We start from the raw sequence: 23,390 nt of genomic DNA on the forward strand, positions 1-23,390 counted from the left end.
GCACAGTTATTAATATTCAATGAAGTTTTCATCTGCTTCAGTGTCTCTCTTTCTTCACTTGGACCATAACCACAAATCCTTGTCACCAAATACGTTTTAAATGTTGTGTTCATATCTGCCTCCACTAACTCCTTACCACCTTCTGTGGGGAAAACTTACCCCACAGATGTGCATTAAATATTTCTCTCTGTACCTACATCCTGTGCCCTGTAGTTTTAGACTTCCCTGTCCTGGGAAAAACAATATATAGTATATCTATCTCTTCCTTGCTGCTAAGTTTTGTATAGAGTCATAGAACAGTGTAGCACAGAGACAGGCCCTTTGGCCCATCTAGTCCATGCTGAACTACCTAGTCCCATCAACCTGTACCTGGATCACATCCCTACATACCCGTACCATCCATGTACCTATCCAAACTTGTCTTAAACGTTGAAATCAGGCTTGCCTGCACCACTTCTGTTGGCAATTCATTCCACCTTTAAGTGAAATAATTTCCCCTCATATTCTCCTTAAACTTTTCACCTGTTTAGTCCATGCTGAACCATAAATCTACCTAGTCCCATTAACCTGCACTGGGGCCATAGCCTTCCATAACCATCCATATTGGCAAATATAGCTGTCTTCTCTCATTGCTTTTGCAGACTGCTACCACAGAAACAATTAGCCCCTCCAAATAAAGGACTTCTCTATTACATTTCTCCTCACCCATCATGACTCTAGATGGAATGACTGAAATTCTGAATGTATGCTGGGTCAAAGTTAGTCGAAGGATGCCTCCAATCTTTGGCTATGCCTTCAAAAGCTGTAGAGTGTCTTTAATCTGTGGTGGCTAATAATGAGAAATTCAATTTACTCATGTTACGAATTCCCGTAACTGGATCACTTACCAGCAAAGATAGAGAGGTCCGTTGAAGTCTGATGGTACTATTTTTAAAAGTATTTATTGATAAAGGGCACGAAAATAAGATTACTGCAAACATACAGATAATATACATCGTCAATACTAAATCTAAGCGCGGGTATAATAATAACCAATAAGAAATAGCTCTATCATTGTCTAGGGGTTAATGTATTGTCCAATGGAAAGGTAACAGTCACTATCAGTTCGTCCAAGCTGCAGCGTTGTTGGGTTTACAAGTGATGCGGTTTAAACTTGTCCCAGGTCTTTTAAGATGCCAATCCGTTGAGTCAGGGGAGCGGGCTTCCCCGTTGATAGCTAAAAGCTGTTTTCCCATGGTTCCAGCCACCAATTCCAGCCACGGAATCGAACGCACGAGGCTTCCTTCAGATGACTTCCTGCTGTTACGTGGTCGCTTAACGTTTCTTCTGGTGCGTCTGAAGGGGGTGTTCCCCAGACCCTCTTTTATACTTCCTCACAGGGTCTCAGATGTCAATCAGGCTGGGATGATGCAATCCTTCAACCAGCCCACTCTGGTCATCCCCTGAGGGGCTTCAATGAATAGTACAGTACTCAATTCACAACTTGGTCTTCCAGAGACAATGACCATGTCCCGTAGCTTTACATCGCCGGGTAAATGAGGCATTTTGCACGTCCCATTCTCCTTTCCTGGGCCCCTTGACCCAACCCAATGATGACCTTGCAATTCTCACAAAGGAGGGGGCTACAGACGTAACACCCCCTTTCTTCAGGGCGTTTTTTACCATTGGAAAAAAACAAATACAGAGTCTCACAGGGTGTTAGAATCTAACACAACACCAAAGTTTTTTTTTCTACAGAGCAATACAGTGATACATTCACTTCAGTATCTAAACAGTTAACGATTACAGTGTCACTTTCTTCAATATCTTAACATCGTGTACCATACTAAAGTCTTGTAGCATCAGACTTCAATTCAATAACCACCTAATTTTTTTTTTGTTCTTTCCTTCAGCAACAACTCTAAGGAGGTGTGATCTCAGCTTCCGTGCATCTACAAAAGTTTATGGAACTACAAATCTTTGTCGTTTTCAAGCTGAACAGGCAGGCTTCAAGGGGGTTGTCTTTATTATTCACAGGCTGTGTCGAAATCCCGTACAACCGGCTTTGTTATTTAAAAATGGTGTCCCATTAACCCTTGCCTCGTTTCCGGGTACTTCCCACGTGGGGAGCTTGGGTAATGTGGCGAGATATAGGAATTATTTTATCAACACCGTGTCCCAAACTTAGACCATCTTCTGAATTTCCACCCAACTCTTTAATTTTACACAGGTGGCTAACCCTCTCGTCAGGACCCTTCAGGTTATGTATTTCTTGTTCGACCGCTTTGCTCAAGCAGCATTTCAAATTCTGCCTCTTCACACCACATTTTGGAATAATAATAGCGTGGGGGGTCCTGTCACCTTCCGGCTGAATCAGTAAGCAATCGGCAGGGTTTAAAATTTCTTCATTCGATTTGGGAACTACAGATTTCCCGTTTCCTTCAATGATAATATTTATCTCCCCATTTGTGAACTCCGCATTAACTTTCAGCACACCTTCGAGCACACACACCTGGGAACTCTCACTTCCCACTATTACCAAGGTTAACCCTTTCTTCACTGAACCAAGTCTATCTGACCCACCAGGACGGCCGTCTCGTTCCACTGAATCAAATACCTCAGACTTTTTCTGAGCTCCGTTACTAGGTTCAGTACCAAGTGCATCCCCATCTTGGACACACTCAAACGGGACATTGGCCTCTTCCAGGCTTTCAATACCCGTACCCTTTTCACATTCTAAGTTCCCCCAATCCTCCCAGCTACTCTCTGGGCAACTCCCTTCCGGAGTAAACTCAACCCTGCGGGCTGAAACAACCTCATCTGCCAACCCAGCAGACTTCTTCGAGGTAAGGGCACCCTCTTCATCTAGGACTGCCCTCATTTCATTATTGGGAACACCTTCAGAATGTTCAACTTCGTCAAACAGTTCTGCCAAACCAGACAGATCATCCCTGTCCAACTCTGGACCTCTTAACTGCTCTATCGGTTCCTCATCTTTATTTTCTGCCTCTAGGACCTTTCTCCTCGCTAAGGACAGGTCTACCTCCACTCCCTTGCCCTCTTCCACCATACTACTCTTTGTTTTACCACCCTCTAAACCCTCGTGGTACAGGGTCGGTAGAAATGTCTCAGCTAAATCAAAACTGGCCGGATTTAAACTGCTCTCATTCTCAGCTGCCTCTCTCGGCAGGCTGCAAGTGTCCGCGCATGCGGGATGGGTCTGGGAATCTAGGGGCGGGGCCACCGCACTCGCCGGTCGGCAGGTTGGCAGCATTGCCGACCAAACCTTACCACCTGCTAAATCGTTACCGAGAAGGACGTCAGCGTCAGTTCTCGGGAAGTCTGATGGCACCCCTATTTCAACCGGTCCAGATACCAGCTCACAATCCATAATGACCTTATGTAAGGGCACCATTTCTGTCCCTTTACTTATTCCCTTCACAGCTACCATCCTTGTCTTGTGACCAAACTCTAGTACCTTACTGCTGATCAACGACAGCTCAGCCCCCGTGTCTCTCCAGATCCGCACGGGAACTGGTGTGTCGCCCTCCCTCACAGACACGGTTCCGTGTGACAGACAAGTCACAGACCCTTCTTGTACTCTGTCTACCCGGGGCTCTCTTGTCAATTTACTGATTACCATGGCACATCCGATAGGGACGGCCGCTGTCCCTTTTCCTGTCTCTTTCCTCGGAGCAAAGCACCGAGATGCAATATGTACCCTCTTTCCACAATTAAAACAGGTCAATCCTGGAAATCTCTGGCCATCTGGCCTTTCCCCCTCGACCTTACCACTAGCTTCCGGCGGGACCTCTGCCTCAGCCAGTGGACTTTCTCGATTGTTCCCACGGTCTCTCTGGGAGCTTTTATTCGAGGAAAGCTTGGTCTTGTGGGTTAGGGCATATTCATCTGTGAACCGAGCAAATTCCAAGATGGACTTATGCGGCCTCTCATTCAAATACGTCCGGATATCCTCCGAAACACAACCTTTAAATTCCTCAATCAGAATTAACTCCCTGAGACGCCCATAATTCTCTCCCATTCTCTCTGTGGTGCACCACTGGTCCAAGAGCACACTCTTCTCATGGGCAAACTCGGTATACGTCTGATTCCACACTTTCCTTAAATTTCTAAACTTTCGTCTATAGGCCTCAGGTACTAGCTCATAACTCCGGAGAATGGCCGCCTTTACTTTGTCATAACTCTCCCTCTCTTCCTCCTCCATGGCCAATGCCGTATATGCCCGCTGTGCCTTCCCCTTTAACACACTTTGTAACAGCGCCATCCACTGACCTCTGGGCCACTTCGGATTCACGGCCACCTTTTCAAAAAGCAAGAAATAACTAACAACATCCGTCCCCTCGAATGGAGGTACTAGCCTCAACTCTCGACTAACATTGAACCGCTCCTCTCGGTCTGACCCCGGACTTCGTGGCTCCTGCCGTAACTTCTCCATCTCCAAGTCATGTTTCCTCTGTTTCTCTTTTTCATCTGCTTCCAGCTGTTTTAACCTCATTTCATGCTCTCTCTCTCCCTCGGCCCTTTCCCTCTCTTTCTCTCTCTCGGCTGCCTCCAGCTGCTTCAACTTAATTGCATGTTCCAACTTTAATTTCTCCAACTCTAACTGAGCCGTCCCTCTAGCCTCTTCAGGGATATTTTCCAATACTTCATCTGTAAACACATTCTTCCCAATATAATACTGAGTTATTGTCCTTCGCACCTACCGCTTTTTCATTGACAACCTCACCCCTGCGAGGTTTAACTCCTTCACCAATTTTATCGTCCGATTTGGAGGCCACCTCCAGTGCCTCCAGAGTCGGGTTTTCTATAAATTCACTCACGTCCATCTTTGCTGCTTTCCCGTCTGGCTACCCACGTAACCAGATCCAAGTTTTGGACTTACAATCCCGATTCACTGGCCACCCAATTTGGTGTCAAATCTCGAGACAAGAACCCCAACTTTGTTACGAATTCCCGTAACTGGATCACTTACCAGCAAAGATAGAGAGGTCCGTTGAAGTCTGATGGTACTATTTTTAAAAGTATTTATTGATAGAGGGCACGAAAATAAGATTAATGCAAACATACAGATAATATACATCGTCAATACTAAATCTAAGCGCGGGTATAATAATAACCAATAAGAAATAGCTCTATTGTTGTCTAGGAGTTAATGTATTGTCTGATGGAAAGATAACAGTCACTATCAGTTCATCCAAGCTGCAGCGTTGTTGGGTTTAAAAGTGATGCAGTTTAAACTTGCCCCAGGTCTTCTAAGATGCCGATCCGTTGAGTCAGGGGAGCGAGCTTCCCCGTTGAAAGCTAAAAGCTGTTTTCCAGTGGTTCCAGCCACGGAATCAAACGCACATGGCTTCCTTCAGATGACTTCCTGCTGTTACGTGGTCGCTTAACATTTCTTCAGTTGCGTCTGAAGGGGTTGTTCCCCAAACCCTCTTTTATACTTCCTCACGGGGTCTCCAATGTCAATCAGGTTGGGATGATGCAATCCCTCAACCAGCCCACTCTGGTCATCCCCTGAGGGGCTTCAATGAATAGTACAATACTCAATACACAACTTGGTCTTCCGGAGACAATGACCATGTCCCGTAGCTTTACATCGCCGGGTAAACGAGGCATTTTGCACGTTGCATTCTCCTTTCCTGGGCCCCTTGACCCAACCCAATGATGACCTTGCAATTCTCACAAAGGAGGGGGCTACAAACGTAACACTCACCTCTTTGAATCCTCTACTGTTAGCATTGCTACATGTACAAGTCATGCAACACAAAGTTGGCACACTGACTGAATTGAACAGGTATGGGTTCATCACAAAATGATGTTTAAATGTTAATTTTCCATTTTCTTAAAACTGGTTAACTGGTTTCATGCTCCCTTTTTGTTTAAGTTCACTGTTAAATGGGTTTGAATTCCAGTGAGATTTCAAATAGCTTTCAAAGGTATATTACTGGGCTGAACTTTGAAAGGTTCATTGCATCTCTACTTAGTTGTAATGAAATAATACTGAATAATCTGTATTTTCTGTGATCTTTAAAATATTTCAATAAAGTTTAAATGGAGAACAATTTTGAATTCTGCCAGATTTTGCTGCACTGTTTTATCTAATTATAATTCAATGAATGTAGGTCAGTTCAGAATTCAGAAGACAATACATCTAACTGTGAAATAAGACAGCTGACAGACTGTAAAGTGAATTGACAGCTTTCCTAGGCTTTTCAGTTTCTTTTTATTGGCCTTTAATGTTTTGTCCATAAAAATGTCAATAGAAGCTATTGTTATTCTGTATTTATGAAGCATTGGTGACATTGATGCAAAAATCTCCATAGTAACCATTCAAACAGTAAATATAATTCTCATATGTGAAATTTTGAAAAGTGATAAATGTGTAAAAGATTTGCAACCCTGTCAGTGAATTTTAGTCAGGAGACAAGTATATTAAAAATTCTCAACAAAGAAAACTGACTGGAACATTATTCTGAATAAGTTAATTATGACTCCAGTTGTGTGGTTGCCTTTATGACTCGTTTTATTTGGTTGACTATGCTGATGAAAGTCTTTTGCCAGTTAGTTGTGTGGATTTGCAGGCCCTTGAATCTAGAAGATAAAGTTCCAAAATCTATCAATGTCAGATTTTGAGCCATGATATCCTCTGGGGCTAATGCATATGCCAGTGTGCTGTTACGTGGTAAAGACTATGGAAAATGGAATTTAAGATTTATAGGCGTCTTGTCATTCATCAATGGGTTATGGTGATTAGAAGGCACAGTCAGATTTTTAGTTGGTCATTGAGGAAAGAAAGGAATTTTCTCTTGGTTTATGAGTTACAAATTACATTCAGGAAATATAACATTATTTGCCATTCACTACATTCCCAAAATGAATAAATACATAATTCTCTTGAGACCTTGCGATATTAAGTGTGAATACAAAAATATGTTCACGATGAATCATTCTGGATCACTCTGGTGCTCAGTTCCTTTCACTTCCTAACTCATTGTTCTGTTCCTCAACTTCTCTGCCACTGTTATTCACAATATTCACTGTAACAGTCTCCATCTTCCACTTCCAACTGTGGTCTTCACCAGGAACTTCTTCCTTGCACCCCATTTTCTCACTCTCAGCAAGACCCTGTGGAAGGTCACTCAGAAACCCCATGAGCAGTACTGTAGTAGACAATGGATGTCATGGAAACTGGTTCATCTGTGAATCACATGCATATCATGAAAGATAGGAAGTTCAACTCTCTTATTTCTTTGACAAGATATGCATTAATTATAACTTGTCTGTGGCTCTTATTAAGAAATATTCATTGCTGTTAGTCAAATATTCACCTTAGAAGAAAGCTGCAGATCCTTCAAATACCAACAGCAAAAGGCTGACTGTTTTGTCAATCACATTAAGAATTACAGACATAGAAGCACTGATAGAGTATTAATCCACATACCTTACAACATAGTACAAAGTTTGTAGTAAATTTATTATCTAAGTACATTTATGTTACTGATGCACCATCAATAACTCTCAGAGATGGGAGGCAATAGATAGGCTTTTATTAGCTGCAAACATGACCACGACATCTTGGAGACTGAGGGAGGAGCAGTGCCTCCAATCGCCTTTATACAGGGGTCTGTGGGAGGAGCCACAAGAGCAGTCAGCAGAGGGGCTTGTCCGGACAGGTACACACATAGTTTACCACAGTTACCACATTCAACCTTGTCTTGGAGTCTCTTGGAAGTCTAACATTCCTTTAGCAAAATATATGTCTGTGACAGAGTACACAGTTAAAGGCACGCACACATTTTACATTATACATAAGTTCTTTAAAACTTTTCCAAATTTGTGAAACTGATTTTAAATTAATAAAAATATCCATTCTTTGTTCTTGATATTATATAGTAAGAAAAATTAAGTTAAATATTTAAATTTTTGACACAGGTAATTTGCACCAAACCAGATGATTACAATCGCCGTGGAGTTTTGTGTGATGGCTCTCCTGAAGGACCCATTCGTCGAAATCCGGGGAACCACGATAGCACTCGGACTCCAAAACTTCCAAGCTCATCAGAAGTGGAATACTGTTTAAGTCTGACCGAGTATGAAACTCCACCCTTTGATAAGTTTGCCAATTACAGCTTCCGGAATACCTTAGAAGGTTTTTATTTTATATTTTGTATTTTAGTTATTGTGTGCTTTAGAAAGTTCGATTATCTGTATTGTGACATGCAGTAGGTTGTTATTTTGCTTGACACTTTTTGCATCAATATGGGCCAAAAATCAGAAGTAATATGTGTAGTTATGCACCAAGAAGTCCAGAGAAATAGACAGAAAACAGGACGTTGGTTTCAACCGAAGGACTTGGATAGGTTTTACACCAGGAAGGATAGCTGTCAAGCGTGTGTGCAAAAGCTAAATTAGATCCTCTCCATGAAAAAAAATTATCTGCTTCCAATGCAGATCTCTTTCTTTTACTGAGCAGCTTCATATGGAATTGAGCACTAGACAATCATCAAGGGACATCCTTGCATCTGATGGAAGGAAAGTCATTGGTGATGTGGGTGGTGACGGTTGTGTCTAGGACATTGTGCCAATGGATCTCCTGAAGTGATGTCCAGGCAACAGGCATGACTGATCTCCAGCAATCATAATCATCTCTGTGTGCAAGGTATGACTTGCTGAATAGCTTTTGCCTTTGTGCCACTCTTGGTCAAATGCTACCTTGACTTCAAGAGTAATTGCTTTTACCACATGCTTGATATTTAGTTCTTTTGAACATATTTGGACCAAGTTCACGAGCTGAGTGATCCTGTCAAAATTCAAACTGAGCATCAGTGAGCAGGTTGTTGCTGAGTTAGCGCCACTTGACATGACACCTTCCATCACTTTTCTAGTGATTGAGAATAAATTGACTAGCCTGTAATTAGCCAGATTAGGTATGTCCTTTTTATGATCAGGGCAGACTGATTTGCAAATCTGTGTCTACCCTTGACCAGTTCAAATAGAAGTACTCATTGCTAGTTATGGAGTGGAGATCTTCTGTCCCTCACCCGGGATGACATCTGCTCCCTTGCTGAGTCCAGTGCTCTGAGCCATCTCTTCAGGTCAAATCAGGTAAAACTGATTGGGTAAAGACAGACTCTGGAATGCTGGAAAATTCAGCAGCAAACCAGGTTGGAGCATCAGCAGTTCTGTATGGACGTGGCTGCAAATGCTCCAGCTTGAGTGTAAAATTATATAATTAATTTTGGCACTTTCCTGCATTAATCCCATAACTCTTGATTCATTTGATCTGGTCTGTAACTTACATACTGACCCTGATTATTGTTTATAGAGCCTGCTCCACTTCTTGGCTGTTTAATTGTCTCCTACCATTTAGGTCTAGAACTTTAATCTGATTCTCCTGGGTCACCTAGCTCTTGCTAATTGCATGTTGCTTTGGCTCGTTAATGCCCATGTAGTCCTGTGTTGCAGCTTCGCAAATTTAGATTCTCATTTGTCACTAGACCAGGGTCAACACTCTGGTGTGATAATGATGGCTGAGTGAGGGTTGGTTAAGGTGTGAGGATGGGTTTGCTGATCAAATGCCGTGGAAATTTTTTTCTGGGCTATTCACCATTTTCCAAAAGGAAACTCAGTCATTGGCACATACATCCAGACTGGATCTTAATACATTTGTCCTTCGTTCACTCCCAAGGTTTCAACTCTGTTCAGTAGTTTGTTTTTATTTACAGCATGGAATGCATATCTTGAACATCCTCTCATGGCAGTAGAGAGCATCCTACCATGCTGCATCGCTACCTGGTACGGAAACTGCACTGCAGTGGACAGGGAGGCTTTTACAATGTGTGGTCAAAACCAACTTATCACCAGCACCAACCCGCCACTCAAGGAGGTATATTCAGAAAGGTGTTGGGAAAAGGCTAGCAATATCATAAGGGATTAAACCCACCTTGCTCAGGACCAATTGTCCTACTCCCATCAGGGAGGAGACTCTGTACAATCCATGCCAGAACCACCAGCTTCTTTTCCCAAGCAGATCAACACCTCCATCCACTAACCCTTTCCAGACCACTAATTTATCATTTCCTGTCAGTCACGTTTTTGTACAGACACTCACATACCTGGCATCACTTTTTATGTCGGGAAGCAGTCTGGTCGAGGGAAGTACCTGGTGTGAAAAGTGCTAGTCTTTGTCTCGAGAGTCTTCGGCGAGGAGGCTGAGGGAGGAGACTACGCCAGGCACAATTGGAGAGGGTGAAGACATGACTGCTGAGCTGATTCAGTGTGCTACATGCATGATGTGGGAGGTCAGGGACACCGATGGTGCCTCTGGATGCTACAGCTGTGGAAAGTGTGTCCAGATTCAGCTTCTGAAGGAACATGTTGCAGCACTGAAGAAAGAACTGGATGACCTCAGGTTTATCTGCAAAAATGAGAGTTTGCTGGACAGGACCTACAGTGAGGTCGTTACACCGAGGATACAGGAAGAGAGAAAGGGGGTGACGATGAGGAAGGGAAGGATGCTTGAAGTACGGGAGACCCCAGGGGATGTACCTCTCGTAAACAGGTTCACCCTCTTGGGAGCTGTCAGGACAGAAGATACTGCCAGTCTGAGAGTTGGACAGGTCTGAGAGCCAAAAATTGGTGCAGAAGCAGAGCCGAGGAGTCAGACATCAGGAAGAGCCGTGGTAGTAGGGGACTCCATAGTGAAAGGTACAGAAAGGGGTTTCTGTGGCAACAGGTGAGATTTAAGGATGGTGTGTTGCCTCCCTGGTGCTAGGATCCAGGACATCACTGACCGATTGCACGGAATCCTCAAGGATGAAGGTGAACAGCCGGAAGTGGTAGTGCATGTTGGCACAAATGACATCGGGAAGAAGAGGAAGGACATTCTGCAGCGGGACTTCAGAGAACTCGGAAGAAGGCTGAAAAGCAGGACCTCCAGGGTGGTTATCTCTGGTTTGCTTCCAGTTCCTCGTGCTGGAGAGGGCAGGAACAGGGAGATAATGGATCTGAATGTGTGGCTGAGGAACTGGTGCAGGAAACAAGGATTTACATTCTTGGACCACTGGGATCTGTTTTGGGGTAGGGATGAATTGTACAAAAGGGACGGGTTGCACCTTAATAGGTGGGGGACCAGCATTCTGGCAGACAGGTTTGCCACTGCAACACGGATGTGTTTAAACTAAGTAGTGGGGGGAGGGGATGAACTGGAAATATAAGGATGGAGTTAAAGGGAAAGTGAAAATAAGAAAAGTTAAAAAGAACAACAGAATCAATGGAGTAGAAAGCTCAAGAAGAGATCATACAGTATGGCCAAGTGAAATAGGAATAGATATGAAAGGAGAGGGGAGTAACAAATTAAAAGTATTATATATGAATGCACAAAGTATAAGGAATAAATTAGGTGAGCTTGAGGCTCAGTTGGAAATTGGCAAGTACGATGTTGTGGGAATAACAAAGACATGGCTTCAAGCGGACAAGGCCTGGGAAATGAATATTCAAGGATATATATCTTATCGAAAGTACAAACTGACTGGCAAAGGGGGTGGGGTGGCTCTGTTGGTGAGGAATGATATTCAGTCCCTTGCAAGGGGGGACATAGAAACAGGGGATGTAGAGTTTATATGGATTGAACTGAGAAATTCTAAGGGTAGAAAGACCCTAATGGGAGTTATCTACAGGCCCCCAAACAGCAGTCTGGATGTAGGGTGTAAGTTGAATGAAGAGTTAAAATTGGCATGTCGCAAAGGTAATGATACTGTTGTCATGGGGGATTTCAACATACAGGTAGATTGGGAGAATCAGAATGGTACTGGACCCCAAGAAAGGGAGTTTGTGGAGTGCCTCTGAGATGGATTCTTAGAACAGCTTGTACTAGAGCCTACCAGGGAGAAGGCAATTCTAGATTTAGTGTTGTGCAATGAACCGGATTTGATCAAGGACCTCGAGGTAAAGGAACCATTAGGAGGTAGTGACCATAATATGATATGTTTTAAACTACAATTTGAGAAGGAGAAAGGAAAATCGGATGTGTCAGTATTACAGTTGAACAAAGGGAACTATGGAGCTATGAGGGAGGAGCTGGCCAAAGTTCAATGGAACAATACCCTAGCAGGGAAGACAGTGGGACAACAATGGCAGGTATTTCTGGGAATAATGCAGAAGGTGCAGGATCGGTTCATTCCAAAGAGGAAGAAAGATCCTAAGGGGAGTAAGGGGCGGCCGTGGCTGATGAGGGAAGTAAAGGGCAGTATAAAAATAAAAGAGAAGAAGTATAACATAGCAAAGATGAGCGGGAAACTGGAGGACTGGGAAGCTTTTAAAGAGCAACAGAAGATAACAAAAAAGGCAATACGCCAAGAAAAAATGAGGTATGAAGATAAACTAGCCAAGAATATAAAGGAGGATAGTAAAAGCTTCTTTAGGTATGTGAATAGCAAAAAAATAGTTAAGCCCAAAATTGGGCCATTGAAGACAGAAACGGGTGAATTTATTATGGGGAACAAGGAAATGGCAGAGGAGTTGAACACGTATTTTGGATCTGTCTTCAGTAGGGAAGACACTGTTACGAACCCCGTAACTGGGTGTCTTATCAGCAAAGATAGGAGTATCCATTGAAGTCTGATGATAATATTTTTAACAGTATTAGTAAAAGTACACAAAAATAATATCAATGCAAATATACAGATAATATACATCATCAATACTAAACCTAAAAGTGCTGGTATAATAAGAAATAAGAAATAAGCTCTATCGTTGTCTAGGGGATAATGAATTGTCCGATGGAAATATAAAATTCAGTTCAGTTCATACAGGCTGCGGTCGTTGTTGATCACTGTGTTGTAATTGTTGGAGAGAGAGAGAGAGAGAGAAAGCAGTAACAGCTACTAACTTGCTGATTTTCCTTTTTACGATCTTGATCCGTATCCGTCCTTTAGCTAGACTGTTCCATAGAGGACTCGACACCCAGGCAAGGGTGGACACACACACAAGCCCCCCCACCGGTCTCGTAGCGTCTTTCTCCTGGTGCGTCTGAGGGGTGTTTTCCCAGACCCTACTTTTATCCTTACTCACAGGGTCTCAGATGTCAGTCAGGTTGGGATGATGCAATCCCTCAACCAGACCACTCTGGTTGTCCCCTGAGGGGTTTCAATGAATAGTACAGTACTCAATACACAATTCCTCCTTCAAGAGACAATAGCAGTAATCTCTCTCTTTGTCAATAGGAGACATTCCACCTTGTATATTCTGCGTTGTCTCTCTCATCACTGACATGATGTGTATCTCTCTCATTTCCTGGGTATCAGACCCAAAATAATAGCGATCTTGCGATTCTCAAAAGGGGCGGGGGGCAGGCATTGGTAATTCTGTACCCTTCAGCCCATCAGTGTTTCTCCTCATTCGTAACAACACAAACAATCTCCCAGATGTAATAGTGGCCAAAAGAACTAGGGTAAAGGATGAACTGAAGGAAATTTATATTAGGTAAGAAACGGTGTTGAATAGACTGTTGAGTCTGAAGGCTGATAAGTCCCCGGGACCAGATGGTCTGCATCCCAGGGTACTTAAAGAGGTGGCTCTAGAAATTGTGGATGCATTGGTAATCATTTTCCAATGTTCCATAGACTCAGGAACAGTTCCTGCTAATTGGAAGGTGGCTAATGTTGTCCCACTTTTCAAGAAAGGAGGGAGAGAGAAAACAGGGAATTATAGACCAGTTAGCCTGACATCAGTGGTGGGAAAGATGCTGAAGTCAATTATAAAAGAGGAAATTATGACACATTTGGATAGCAGTAAAAGGATCAGTCCGAGTCAGCGTGGATTATTGAAGGGAAAATCATGCTTGACTAATCTTCTGGAGTCTTTTGAGGATGTAACTATGAAAATGGACAAGGGAGAGCCAGTGGATGTGGTGTACCTGGACTTCCAGAAAGCTTTTGATAAAGTCCCACATAGGAGATTAGTGGGCAAAATTAGGGCACATGGTATTGGGGGCAGAGTACTGACATGGATTGAAAACTGGCTGGCTGACAGGAAACAAAGAGTAGCGATTAACGGGTTCCTTTCGGAATGGCAGGCTGTGACCAGTGAAGTACCGCAAGGTTCGGTGCTGGGACCGCAGCTGTTTACAATATACATTAATGATTTAGATGAAGAGATTAAAAGTAACATTAGCAAATTTGCGGATGACACAAAGCTGGGTGGCAGTGTGAAACGTCAGGAGGATGTTATGAGAATGCAGGGTGACTTGGACAGGTTGGGTGAGTGGGCAAATGTATGGCAGATGCAGTTTAATGTGGATAAATGTGAGGTTATCCACTTTGGTGGCAAGAACAGGAAAGCAGATTACTATCTAAATGGAGTCAAGTTAGGAAAAGGGGAAGTACAACGAGACCTAGGTGTTCTTGTACATCAGTCAATGAAAGCAAGCATGCAGGTACAGCAGGCAGTGAAGAAAGCTAATGCTGGCCTTTATAACAAGAGGAATTGAGTATAGGAGTAAAGAGGTCCTTCTGCAGCTGTACAGGGCCCTGGTGAGACCCCACCTGGAGTATTGTGTGCAGTTTTGGTCTCCAAATTTGAGGAAGGACATTCTTTCTATTGAGGGAATGCAGCGTAGGTTCACAAGGTTAATTCCCGGAATGGCGGGACTGTCATATGTTGAAAGATTGGAGCGACTGGGCTTGTATACACTGGAATTTAGAAGGATGAGAGGGGATCTGATTGAAACATATAAGATTATTAAAGGATTGGACACGCTGGAGGCAGGAAGCATGTTCCTGCTGATGGGTGAGTCCAGAACTAGAGGCCACAGTTTAAGAATAAGGGGTAGGCCATTTAGAACAGAGATGCGGAACAGCTTTTTCACCCAGAGAGTGGTGGATATGTAGAATGCTCTGCCCCAGAAGGCAGTGGAGGCCAAGTCTCTGGATGCTTTCAAGAGAGAGTTAGATAGAGCTCTTATAGATAGTGGGGTCAAGGGATATGGGGAGAAGGCAGGAATGGGGTACTGATTGTGTATGATCAGCCATGATCACAGTGAATGGTGGTGCTGGCTAGAAGGGCTGAATGGCCTACTCCTGCACCTACTGTCTATTGTCTATACCCATTGGTACTGCCCTCTAGTGTTCGCTTGCTGAAAGAACAAGTTGGACCAGGGCAACTCAGTGATTGGGCTATATTTTTTATTTCTTTTGCGACTATATCTTTTTCTGAAATCGTAACCATATGTGCTATTTCGACTATGTGCAGTGTGCAGTGTGCTATTGGTAATATTATGCAACTTGGCCTTGGAGGAACACTGTTTCGTTTAGCTATATTCATATATGGTTGAATGATAATTAAACTTGGTATACTCAATCTTTGTATACCTTATATTGTGTTCATTATCTTATTGTACTTTTTATATGCTGCGTTAGATCTGGAGTAACAATTATTTTGTTTTCCTTTACACTTGTGTACTGGAAATGACATTAAAAATCTTGAATCTAGGCTACCGAATGTTAGAATTTTTGTTGAAGCTTTAATGGTGAAAGGAGTGGAGGAAAGCAGTTAAAGATATGGTCTTGAAGACATCAGTTTCATTGTTAGACACAAAAGATTCTGCAGGTGCTGAAAATCTTGAGCAACACACACAAATGCTGGAGGAAATCAACAGGTGAGGCAGCATCTGTGGTGAAGAAACCAAATCATTAATGTGTTTATTCCCTTCCATTGATTTCGGATGAGGCCTGACTCGCTAAGTTCCAACAGCCTTTTGTGTGTGTTGCTTTGTTTCATTTTTACCTGGCATTGACTAAATCAGGATTGAGCTAAGTCTTGTTATATAGCATGTAACAAGACCAATGATCCAGCAAGGTAGCATGCTTAATGTTTCATAGCCTCTGCATCCTCATGAACCCCAGTGAGATTTCTCAACAGAGCAGTTAACTGGAGAAACAAAGTTTTTTCTGAGATACAGCACAGAGTAGGCCTTTACAGAACTTCAAGCCACACTGCCCACCAATCCTCTTGTTAATCTTAGCCCAATCACGGGACAATTTACAATGACCAATTAACCTACCAACTGGCACATCTATGGATTGTGGGAGGAATCTGGAGCATCCCGAGGAAGCCCATGCAGACTTGGGGAGAACATTCAAACTCCTTATAGGCAGTGTTGGGAATTGAACTCAGGTCACTGGTACTGTAAAGCATTGTGCTACCACTACATTACCATGCCAACCCAAGTTCATATAGGCAGATGCTCTTGAAGTGCCATACTTAACTGACAGAAAACAGAACTATTGAGTAACAGCCATTCAGCCCAATTTGTCCATGCCAATCAAGATGCCCATCTTAGCTAGTCCCATTTGCCTGTGTTCGGCCTCTATTCCTCTAAGCACCTACCAATCCAATCTGTCCTGTCCCAATATCTTTTAAGTGTTGTTACTGTACCTGTCTCAACCACTTCCTCCAGCAGCAAGCTTCACATACACACCATCCTCTGCCTGAAGTAGTTGCCCCTAAGGTCCCTTTCAATCTCTTCCCCTCATTCCTTAGATTTCCTCACTCACCTTAAGTTGTTCAAAATGGCACTGCTCCTGAAAGAGTTATAAATTCTTCTCCTGAAAGAGTTATAAATTCTTCTCCTGAAGATTTTTTTTTCCCCAAAGAAGCTGATATGATTTGGTGCTGCAGTAAAATTTCAAATACAAATCAGGTCTCCAATCGCATTAGTGTAATCCCCATTTACGAACAAACTATTTGTACAAAGTTAGCTCTCACTTGTATCTGAACAATTGTAAATAGGATTCCACAATCTGTGTAGAGCACTTCATAACCACTTCCCATTAATTTGAGACATATGTCACTAAAAGTCAGCCTGAAATTCTTCTGGAAGCCCTTAAGGTCCAAAGAAATGGTTGAGTCTTCCACTGTTGTTTTATAGTTGTCACCTTGCTCATCTATCAAGAAGTGGGAAACAGCAGATGATAATGGCTCCCTCCATTTACTATTCAGGAAGTGATGGTGTACTGGGATTTTCAGAAGGCCTTTAACAAGGTGTCACCCACAAGGCTGCTTAGCAAGATAAGAGCCCATGGAATTACAGGGAAGTTACTAGTATGGGTGGAGCATTGACTGGTCAACAGAAAACAGAGAGTGGGAATAAAGGGATCCTATTCTGGCCGGCTGCCAGTTACCAGTGGAGTTCCACAGGGGTCGATCTTGGAACCGTTGCTTTTTACGATGTATGACTATGGTATTAATGGATTTGTGGCTACATTTGCTGATGATGCAAAGATAGGTGGAGGAGCAGGTAGAGTTGAGGAAACAGAGAATTCTTTTAGGGGAATGGGCAAAGAAATGGCAAATGAAATACAATGTTGGAAAGTTTATGGTTATGCACTCTGGTAGAAGAAATAAATGGGCAGACGATTATTCAGATGGGGAGAGAATTTAAAATGCAGAGTGCAAATGGACCTGGGAGTCCTTGAGTAGATACCCTAAAGATTAACCTCCAGGTTGAGTCAGTTGTGATGAAAGCAAATGCAATTTTGGCATTCATTTCTAGGTGTATAATATATAAGAGCAGGGATGTGATGTTGAGGCTCTATATGGCACTCATGAGACCACACTTGGAGTACTGTGTGCAGTATATCCTTATTTTAGAAAGGATATATTGACATTGGAGAGGGTTCAGAGAAGATTCACAAGAATGATTCCAGGAATGAAAGGGTTACCATATGAGGAAAGTCTGGCAGCTCTTGGGCAGTATTCCAGGAGTTCAGGAGAAGGAGGGGGGATCTCACAGAAACATTCAGAATGTTAAAAGACCTGAACAGATTAGATATGACAAAGTTATTTCCCATCGTAGGGGAGTCTAGGACAAGAGAGCATGACTTCAGGATTGAAGGACATCCATTTAGAACTAAGGAGTGGAGAAATTACTTTACTCAGGTGGTGGTAAATCTGTGGAATTTGTTGCCACGAAGGGTTGTGGAAGCCAAGTCATTGGGAGTATTTAAGGCTGAGATAGATAGGTTCTTTATTAGCCAGGGCATCAAAAGGTATAGAATGAAGGCAGGGGAATGGGGATGACTGGAAGAATTGGATCAGCCCATGATTGAATGGTGGGACAGACTCAATAGGCTGAATGACCTTATTCTGCTCCTATATCTTGTGGTCTAATGGTCTAATAGAGCACTTGGCATCTGCATGTCTGTGCTAAAGACTGGACAATATGATAGATATCCCCTGCTATACCCTTCAAGAAACCAGTAACTTTCATGCATATTGCTTCACATTTATGTTGACAACCATTTCTGATCTAGATTAATCTTTAAAGCCATCACAGTAAATGCCATCCTCTCTGTGAAGTGGAAATGGTAGGAAGTGTTCCTTGCTGGCATTTCCAAGAAAAGTCCAAGGGTTCTCAGATTTTTGATGAGCACAGTGCTCAGTTATTGTCGACCCCCTTATTCTTTTCTTGCAAATTCCTTCCCCTCGTTCAAATCCTAAAGCATGACAGGAATTGCTGAGGGATTCGACTTTTTATGTTGGGTATATTTAAAGAGGAGATTGATAAATTCTTGATTAGTAAGGGTGTCAAAGGTTATGGGAAGAAGACAGGAGAATGGGTTTGAGGGGGATAATAAATTAGCCAAGGTGAAATGGTGGAGCATACTTAGTGGGCTGAAGAGCTAATCCTGCTCCTATGTCTTATTGTCTTATGCCATGAGGTGACTTAAGTCAAAACAGCTTTCAAGGAGAATTAAGGGAATTCCTAGAAAAAGAAAACTTACATAATATGAATGTAGTCTTCTAGCCAACAGTAAGAACTTGATAAAATATCACCAAAATGCAAGGCAAATGCATCTCTCAATAATTTTACTATTTCTGTATAAAGGGTGGTGCCTGAACCCTCTTCCTTTGTTAGCTGGCTTTTAGTTTAAATATTGTGTTGTAACCCATTTACTATCTAATGTTAACTGTTCGTTAACATGTTAAAGGTTAATTATACAACTGGCTTAATAATAACCCAAATCAATGTGACTTCTTTATGAGCAGGTTTTGCCAACCCAGGTAATGGAATAGCTAATATATCACAGAGTGGCCTGCACAATGCCCTACATATTTACATGAATGGATCAATGTCCAGTGTCGGTGGTTCAGCAAATGACCCAATCTTTTTGCTTCATCATGCTTACATTGACAGGTAAGTGCAATTGACAGTAACCTCCATTTTCTTCCATTTCCTTGTTGAGCTAATTGAATTGAAGCTGTATTAGAAACTGGAAATAATTTAGCCTCTGAATATTTACCTTCCTATTGTTCCACATCTCTATCTGTTCAGTCACACATTCACTACCACCACATTTGTTGTTGTTGTCCTCATTATCTTCCCAGCTGTTCCTTGTCTTATAAAACTGCACGTTGAGCACCACCAAGAGTTTGACAAATGATCACAAGATGATTATCAGCTGGTCATAGAGTCAGTGGCCACTTTATCAGGTACACCTCTACACTTGCTAGTTAGTAAAAAATATCTTACCAATCATGTGACAGCAACTCAATACATAAAGGCATGCAAATATGCTCATTGGGTTCAGTTGTTGTTCAGACCCAACAGCAGAATGGAGAAGAAATGTGATCTAAGGGTCTTTGACCATGGAATGATTGTTCTTGCCAGATGGGGTGATTTGACTATTTCAGAGTCTGCAGATCTCCTGGGATCTTCACGTATAACAGTCTCTAGAGTTTACAGAGAATGGTGCAAACAAAAACAAGAACAAAGAGCATCCAGTGTGTGGCAGTTCTGCAGGCAAAAATGCCTTGTTGATGAGAGAAGTCAGACTGTTTCAAGCTGACAGGGTGACGGTAACTCAGGTAAACACTCATTACAGAAGTGGTGTGCTACCTAATGCCTAAATACCTAATACCTGAAGTGGTACCAAAAAGAGCGGCCAATGACTGTAGAGTTCCCATGAGTAGCAGGTGGAATATTCAGATGCAATGTTGTTGGAAGCCAGCTACCAGATAATCCCACAGCATATTATCCAGTCTAGTCCCATCACTATCCCAGCCTGAAAAAGCCAAATATCAGTTAAAAAATACCAGGACCCCAGGGGCTGATAGTATCACAGATTAAGTTTTAAAATTCAACTGAATGTAACTTAAGAGACAAATTCACAGCCTCATTCCCTCATTGCTTGGAAGAGGAGAACTTGAACCTGGACTTCAGAGATTCTATATCATTGTCAGAAAAGGAAACACATCGAGCTGTGGTAACTGCAGAGAATTTTTCCTTGCTCTCTGCCACAGGAGACAACCAGAGTCCTCTTCAAGTTCCTTTTTTTGTGTGGACAATTTCATCCCCAAATAGAGGTCAGGATTCTATCAAGAGTCATTATGGACATGATCTTCACAGAGAGCTCCAAGAAAAATATGTGAAACAGTAACCACTGTGCACATCAGAAAAGCCTTCAAAACCTCTGTCAATCAAGAAGGATTTGGGAGTATACTTTGCAAATTTCTGTTTACATCATACATCTGCTGCCTGATGGCAAGCATGCCTTGATCTTAATCAGTGATCTGTAACAGGCTCGGATGCAAACTCAGATTAGATTGGTATCAAACAAAGTGACACCATCTCTCCAATACTGTTTTCAATTTTTCCCACCATTCACTCAATGCCTCATTTCCAACAACATTCCGAAGAAGTAATGCTAAGCTTCTGGACAAATGGAAAACAAAGATCTCACCAACCCCATTCATCAAGCTGCTGAGCACAGGCGATGCTTGTGAATGCATACATTTGAAGGCCAAGCTCTAAATCATCGATGACTTGTCCATTGAAGCATATGAAGGAATAGGCTTTACTTAACAAGGTGTATCTCCACTAACCTCCTCTCCCTGCACGCATGCAAACAATGAAAATCCACATATAGACCAATGTCCTAAAAACTGTGAGCAACTTCTCAGCAAAGGCAGACATCAGTAATGAATTTCACCATCACCTATAATGGCTGAGCAGAGACTCTGTCTATCTGAAGAAAAGACTGAAAATCTGCACCTCAAACCCAGCATAAAGCTCATGGTCAACCAGGTGGCAGTAAATCAACTTTCCTACACATTGCTGAACTGTGGATTGTCTGTATCAGGCTCTTCATAGTGCTGGTGAAGTTCAGTATTAGCAACGCTATCTTCACACATCTTCCAAATCCACTGGAAGAGTAAGTTTCCTCTGACCTGTGGAATATCCCTAGCATTAAGGCTTTAATTGCATTCAGCCACATCAGCGGGCAGATTATGTCATTTGATGGCAAGTATCAAGCTCTCAAAACCTCTGTTCTACTCTATGTTCCATCACAGCAAGAGGCACCAGGTCAGTGAAAGGGTTTAAGGATGTTATTAAAGCCTGCTTTTAAAAAGCTGTAATATTCATGGGAATGTGAAGTCTCTTGGTGTAGGAGGGAAGTGAATGGACAAGGGGAGGCTGGATAGGATCAATATATGAAGAGATAAGTTTCACGTGGCAAGATCAAGCTCTGGTTCATCTGGGTGTCCAAGATGGAGTGAGTCAGATGGAGCCAGATGGATGCACAAGTCCTTGGACAATGGGGCAAAAATGCACCCAATGTTTCCCTCACTCTGTTGACCATTTCCATGTGTGGATGCATCAGGCTGAGTGTAGAACCTAAAACCGTAGACACCAAGTGCCACTACGTGCTGAAGTTCTATCTATTTTCCAAAGTTGTGAAGGATGGGTCTGGCCCCATTGCCACACGCCTATCCTTCATGGAAAATTTCTTCCAGATTAACACCTTTGACTACAAGTCCAGAAGGCAATTGTCAGCAGGGAACATCCTGCAGACGCCACAGGAAAAGTTTTCAGTGGATGCTGTGGGTAATTCCCCAAGTAAAGACTATCTGGCAGAATATCTCATTGACAGATCTTACCAATTGGCACCAAGATCTGGGCTGCTGGTAGGAGGGCTTCCAAGTGGGATCCCTCCTGCAAGCCCAGAACATCACTTCCAGTACACCTGCCACCAAGATGACTGTAGTGGGGACGAAACTGTTGCTCCTTTCTTTGTGGGCTGTTGGTTTGCAAGGAGGGCATGGAGAAAGATGTAGTGTTCATTACGAGCAGTTGACCCTCTAAGTCAACGGACTGCTCCCAGGGACACACACAGGTGGACATCAAGTGCTGCTGGCAGTTCAGTGAAAGACGCCCTTTCGTCTGCCTGAAACCCGTTGTCCTGCCAGCACATGGAGATGCCAATGGAGGAATGTGGCAGACTGTCAGAGTCCAGGCTGCAGGAGCACACGTTGTGGGATGTACTGAAGCTTGGTGCAACCACCGCAAGACCTGGTGAGGAACCCAGGGTAGGGTTCTTCTGTGACTGGGCAGGTTGGGTGAGAAAGCCCCTCAATTATTGTAGTAGTATACCATCCCAGGAGGTCAGTTCACCAGGCTACAGTGGCACTGCCTTTGCCTGTGGGTTTCATGAGTAGGTTTTGCAGTTGAGTTTTGGCCTGAAAGATAAACAATTCCTTTCTCCCCAGAGATGTTGCTGGACCCAATGAATTTCTCCAGCAGATTGCTTTTTGGTTTGGTTTCCATTATCTGCAGTCTCTTATCTCCATGACTCATGGGAATCTTTGGCTCATGACTGCTCTAATTGAAGGAAGGGCATTTTCGTTGGTATGGGGATCCTCAGATAGCTTTACCTAGAACAGCCGAATAATTGTTTTTTCTGTCTAGAGAAAAGTGTTCAGAACGGACACAGTGATTGAACGTTATTAGAAAATCAGCTAGCAGTGAGATTAAGGAAAAGGTATATCAATAATTGAAATAAACATTTCCTCAGAGGGAAGGGATTAGAAAGCAGGGAGGTTATGCTAATTAGTAACAAACCTTGTTATTCAGTACCTAGTTACAGGGCACAAATCTTTTCTCCACAAATTAAAGAAATAAACAGAGACACAATGGAGAGTTCAAAAGGGAACATTGAAGGTGGTATCAAGTCTGTGATATTTGCCATCTGTTACAGAACTTTCAAAGTCTGACACTCCTTCCTCTTGTAAAGAGAAGGTATTGTGTTTATAATTTTGAGAAGTTTAATAAGGAAGATATAGAGACTGTGTTTTCATTTGTGAGAAACCAGATGTGAGACCCACAGAAAAGGTGTCAAAGGTTGTCAGAAGGAAGGGGAAAGGGGTTGAGAGGGAAAATGAATCAGCCATGATCAAATGGCAGAGCAGAATCAATGGACCGAATAGTCTGATTTTCTCATATATCTTATGTTTTATTGAAGTTAATGTTTTCCTTAAAAAGAAACTGTTCCAATTGATGAAACATCAAGCATCAGAAAAATATGAGTGATTGGTAAGTGGAGCAATAATGA

General features: G+C 42.7%; 1 protein-coding gene across 2 annotated transcripts in view; it reads left to right on the forward strand.

Annotated features, from left to right (window-relative positions):
* Positions 1-23,390, forward strand: part of tyr (tyrosinase) — a 45,383-nt gene that overhangs the window by 9,100 nt on the left and 12,893 nt on the right. For both annotated transcript variants that reach the window (XR_009511201.1, XM_059964596.1), the window contains exons 2-3: positions 7,933-8,149; positions 19,048-19,195. Coding sequence is in view for 1 of the 2 variants with exons in the window: in XM_059964596.1 (XP_059820579.1) it covers positions 7,933-8,149; positions 19,048-19,195 (365 nt within the window). In the remaining variant the exon portion in view is untranslated. The remainder of the gene's footprint in view (positions 1-7,932; positions 8,150-19,047; positions 19,196-23,390) is intronic.

This window comes from Hypanus sabinus, chromosome 3, assembly GCF_030144855.1.
Source record: "Hypanus sabinus isolate sHypSab1 chromosome 3, sHypSab1.hap1, whole genome shotgun sequence".
In the NCBI taxonomy this organism is placed as follows: Eukaryota; Metazoa; Chordata; class Chondrichthyes; order Myliobatiformes; family Dasyatidae; genus Hypanus; species Hypanus sabinus.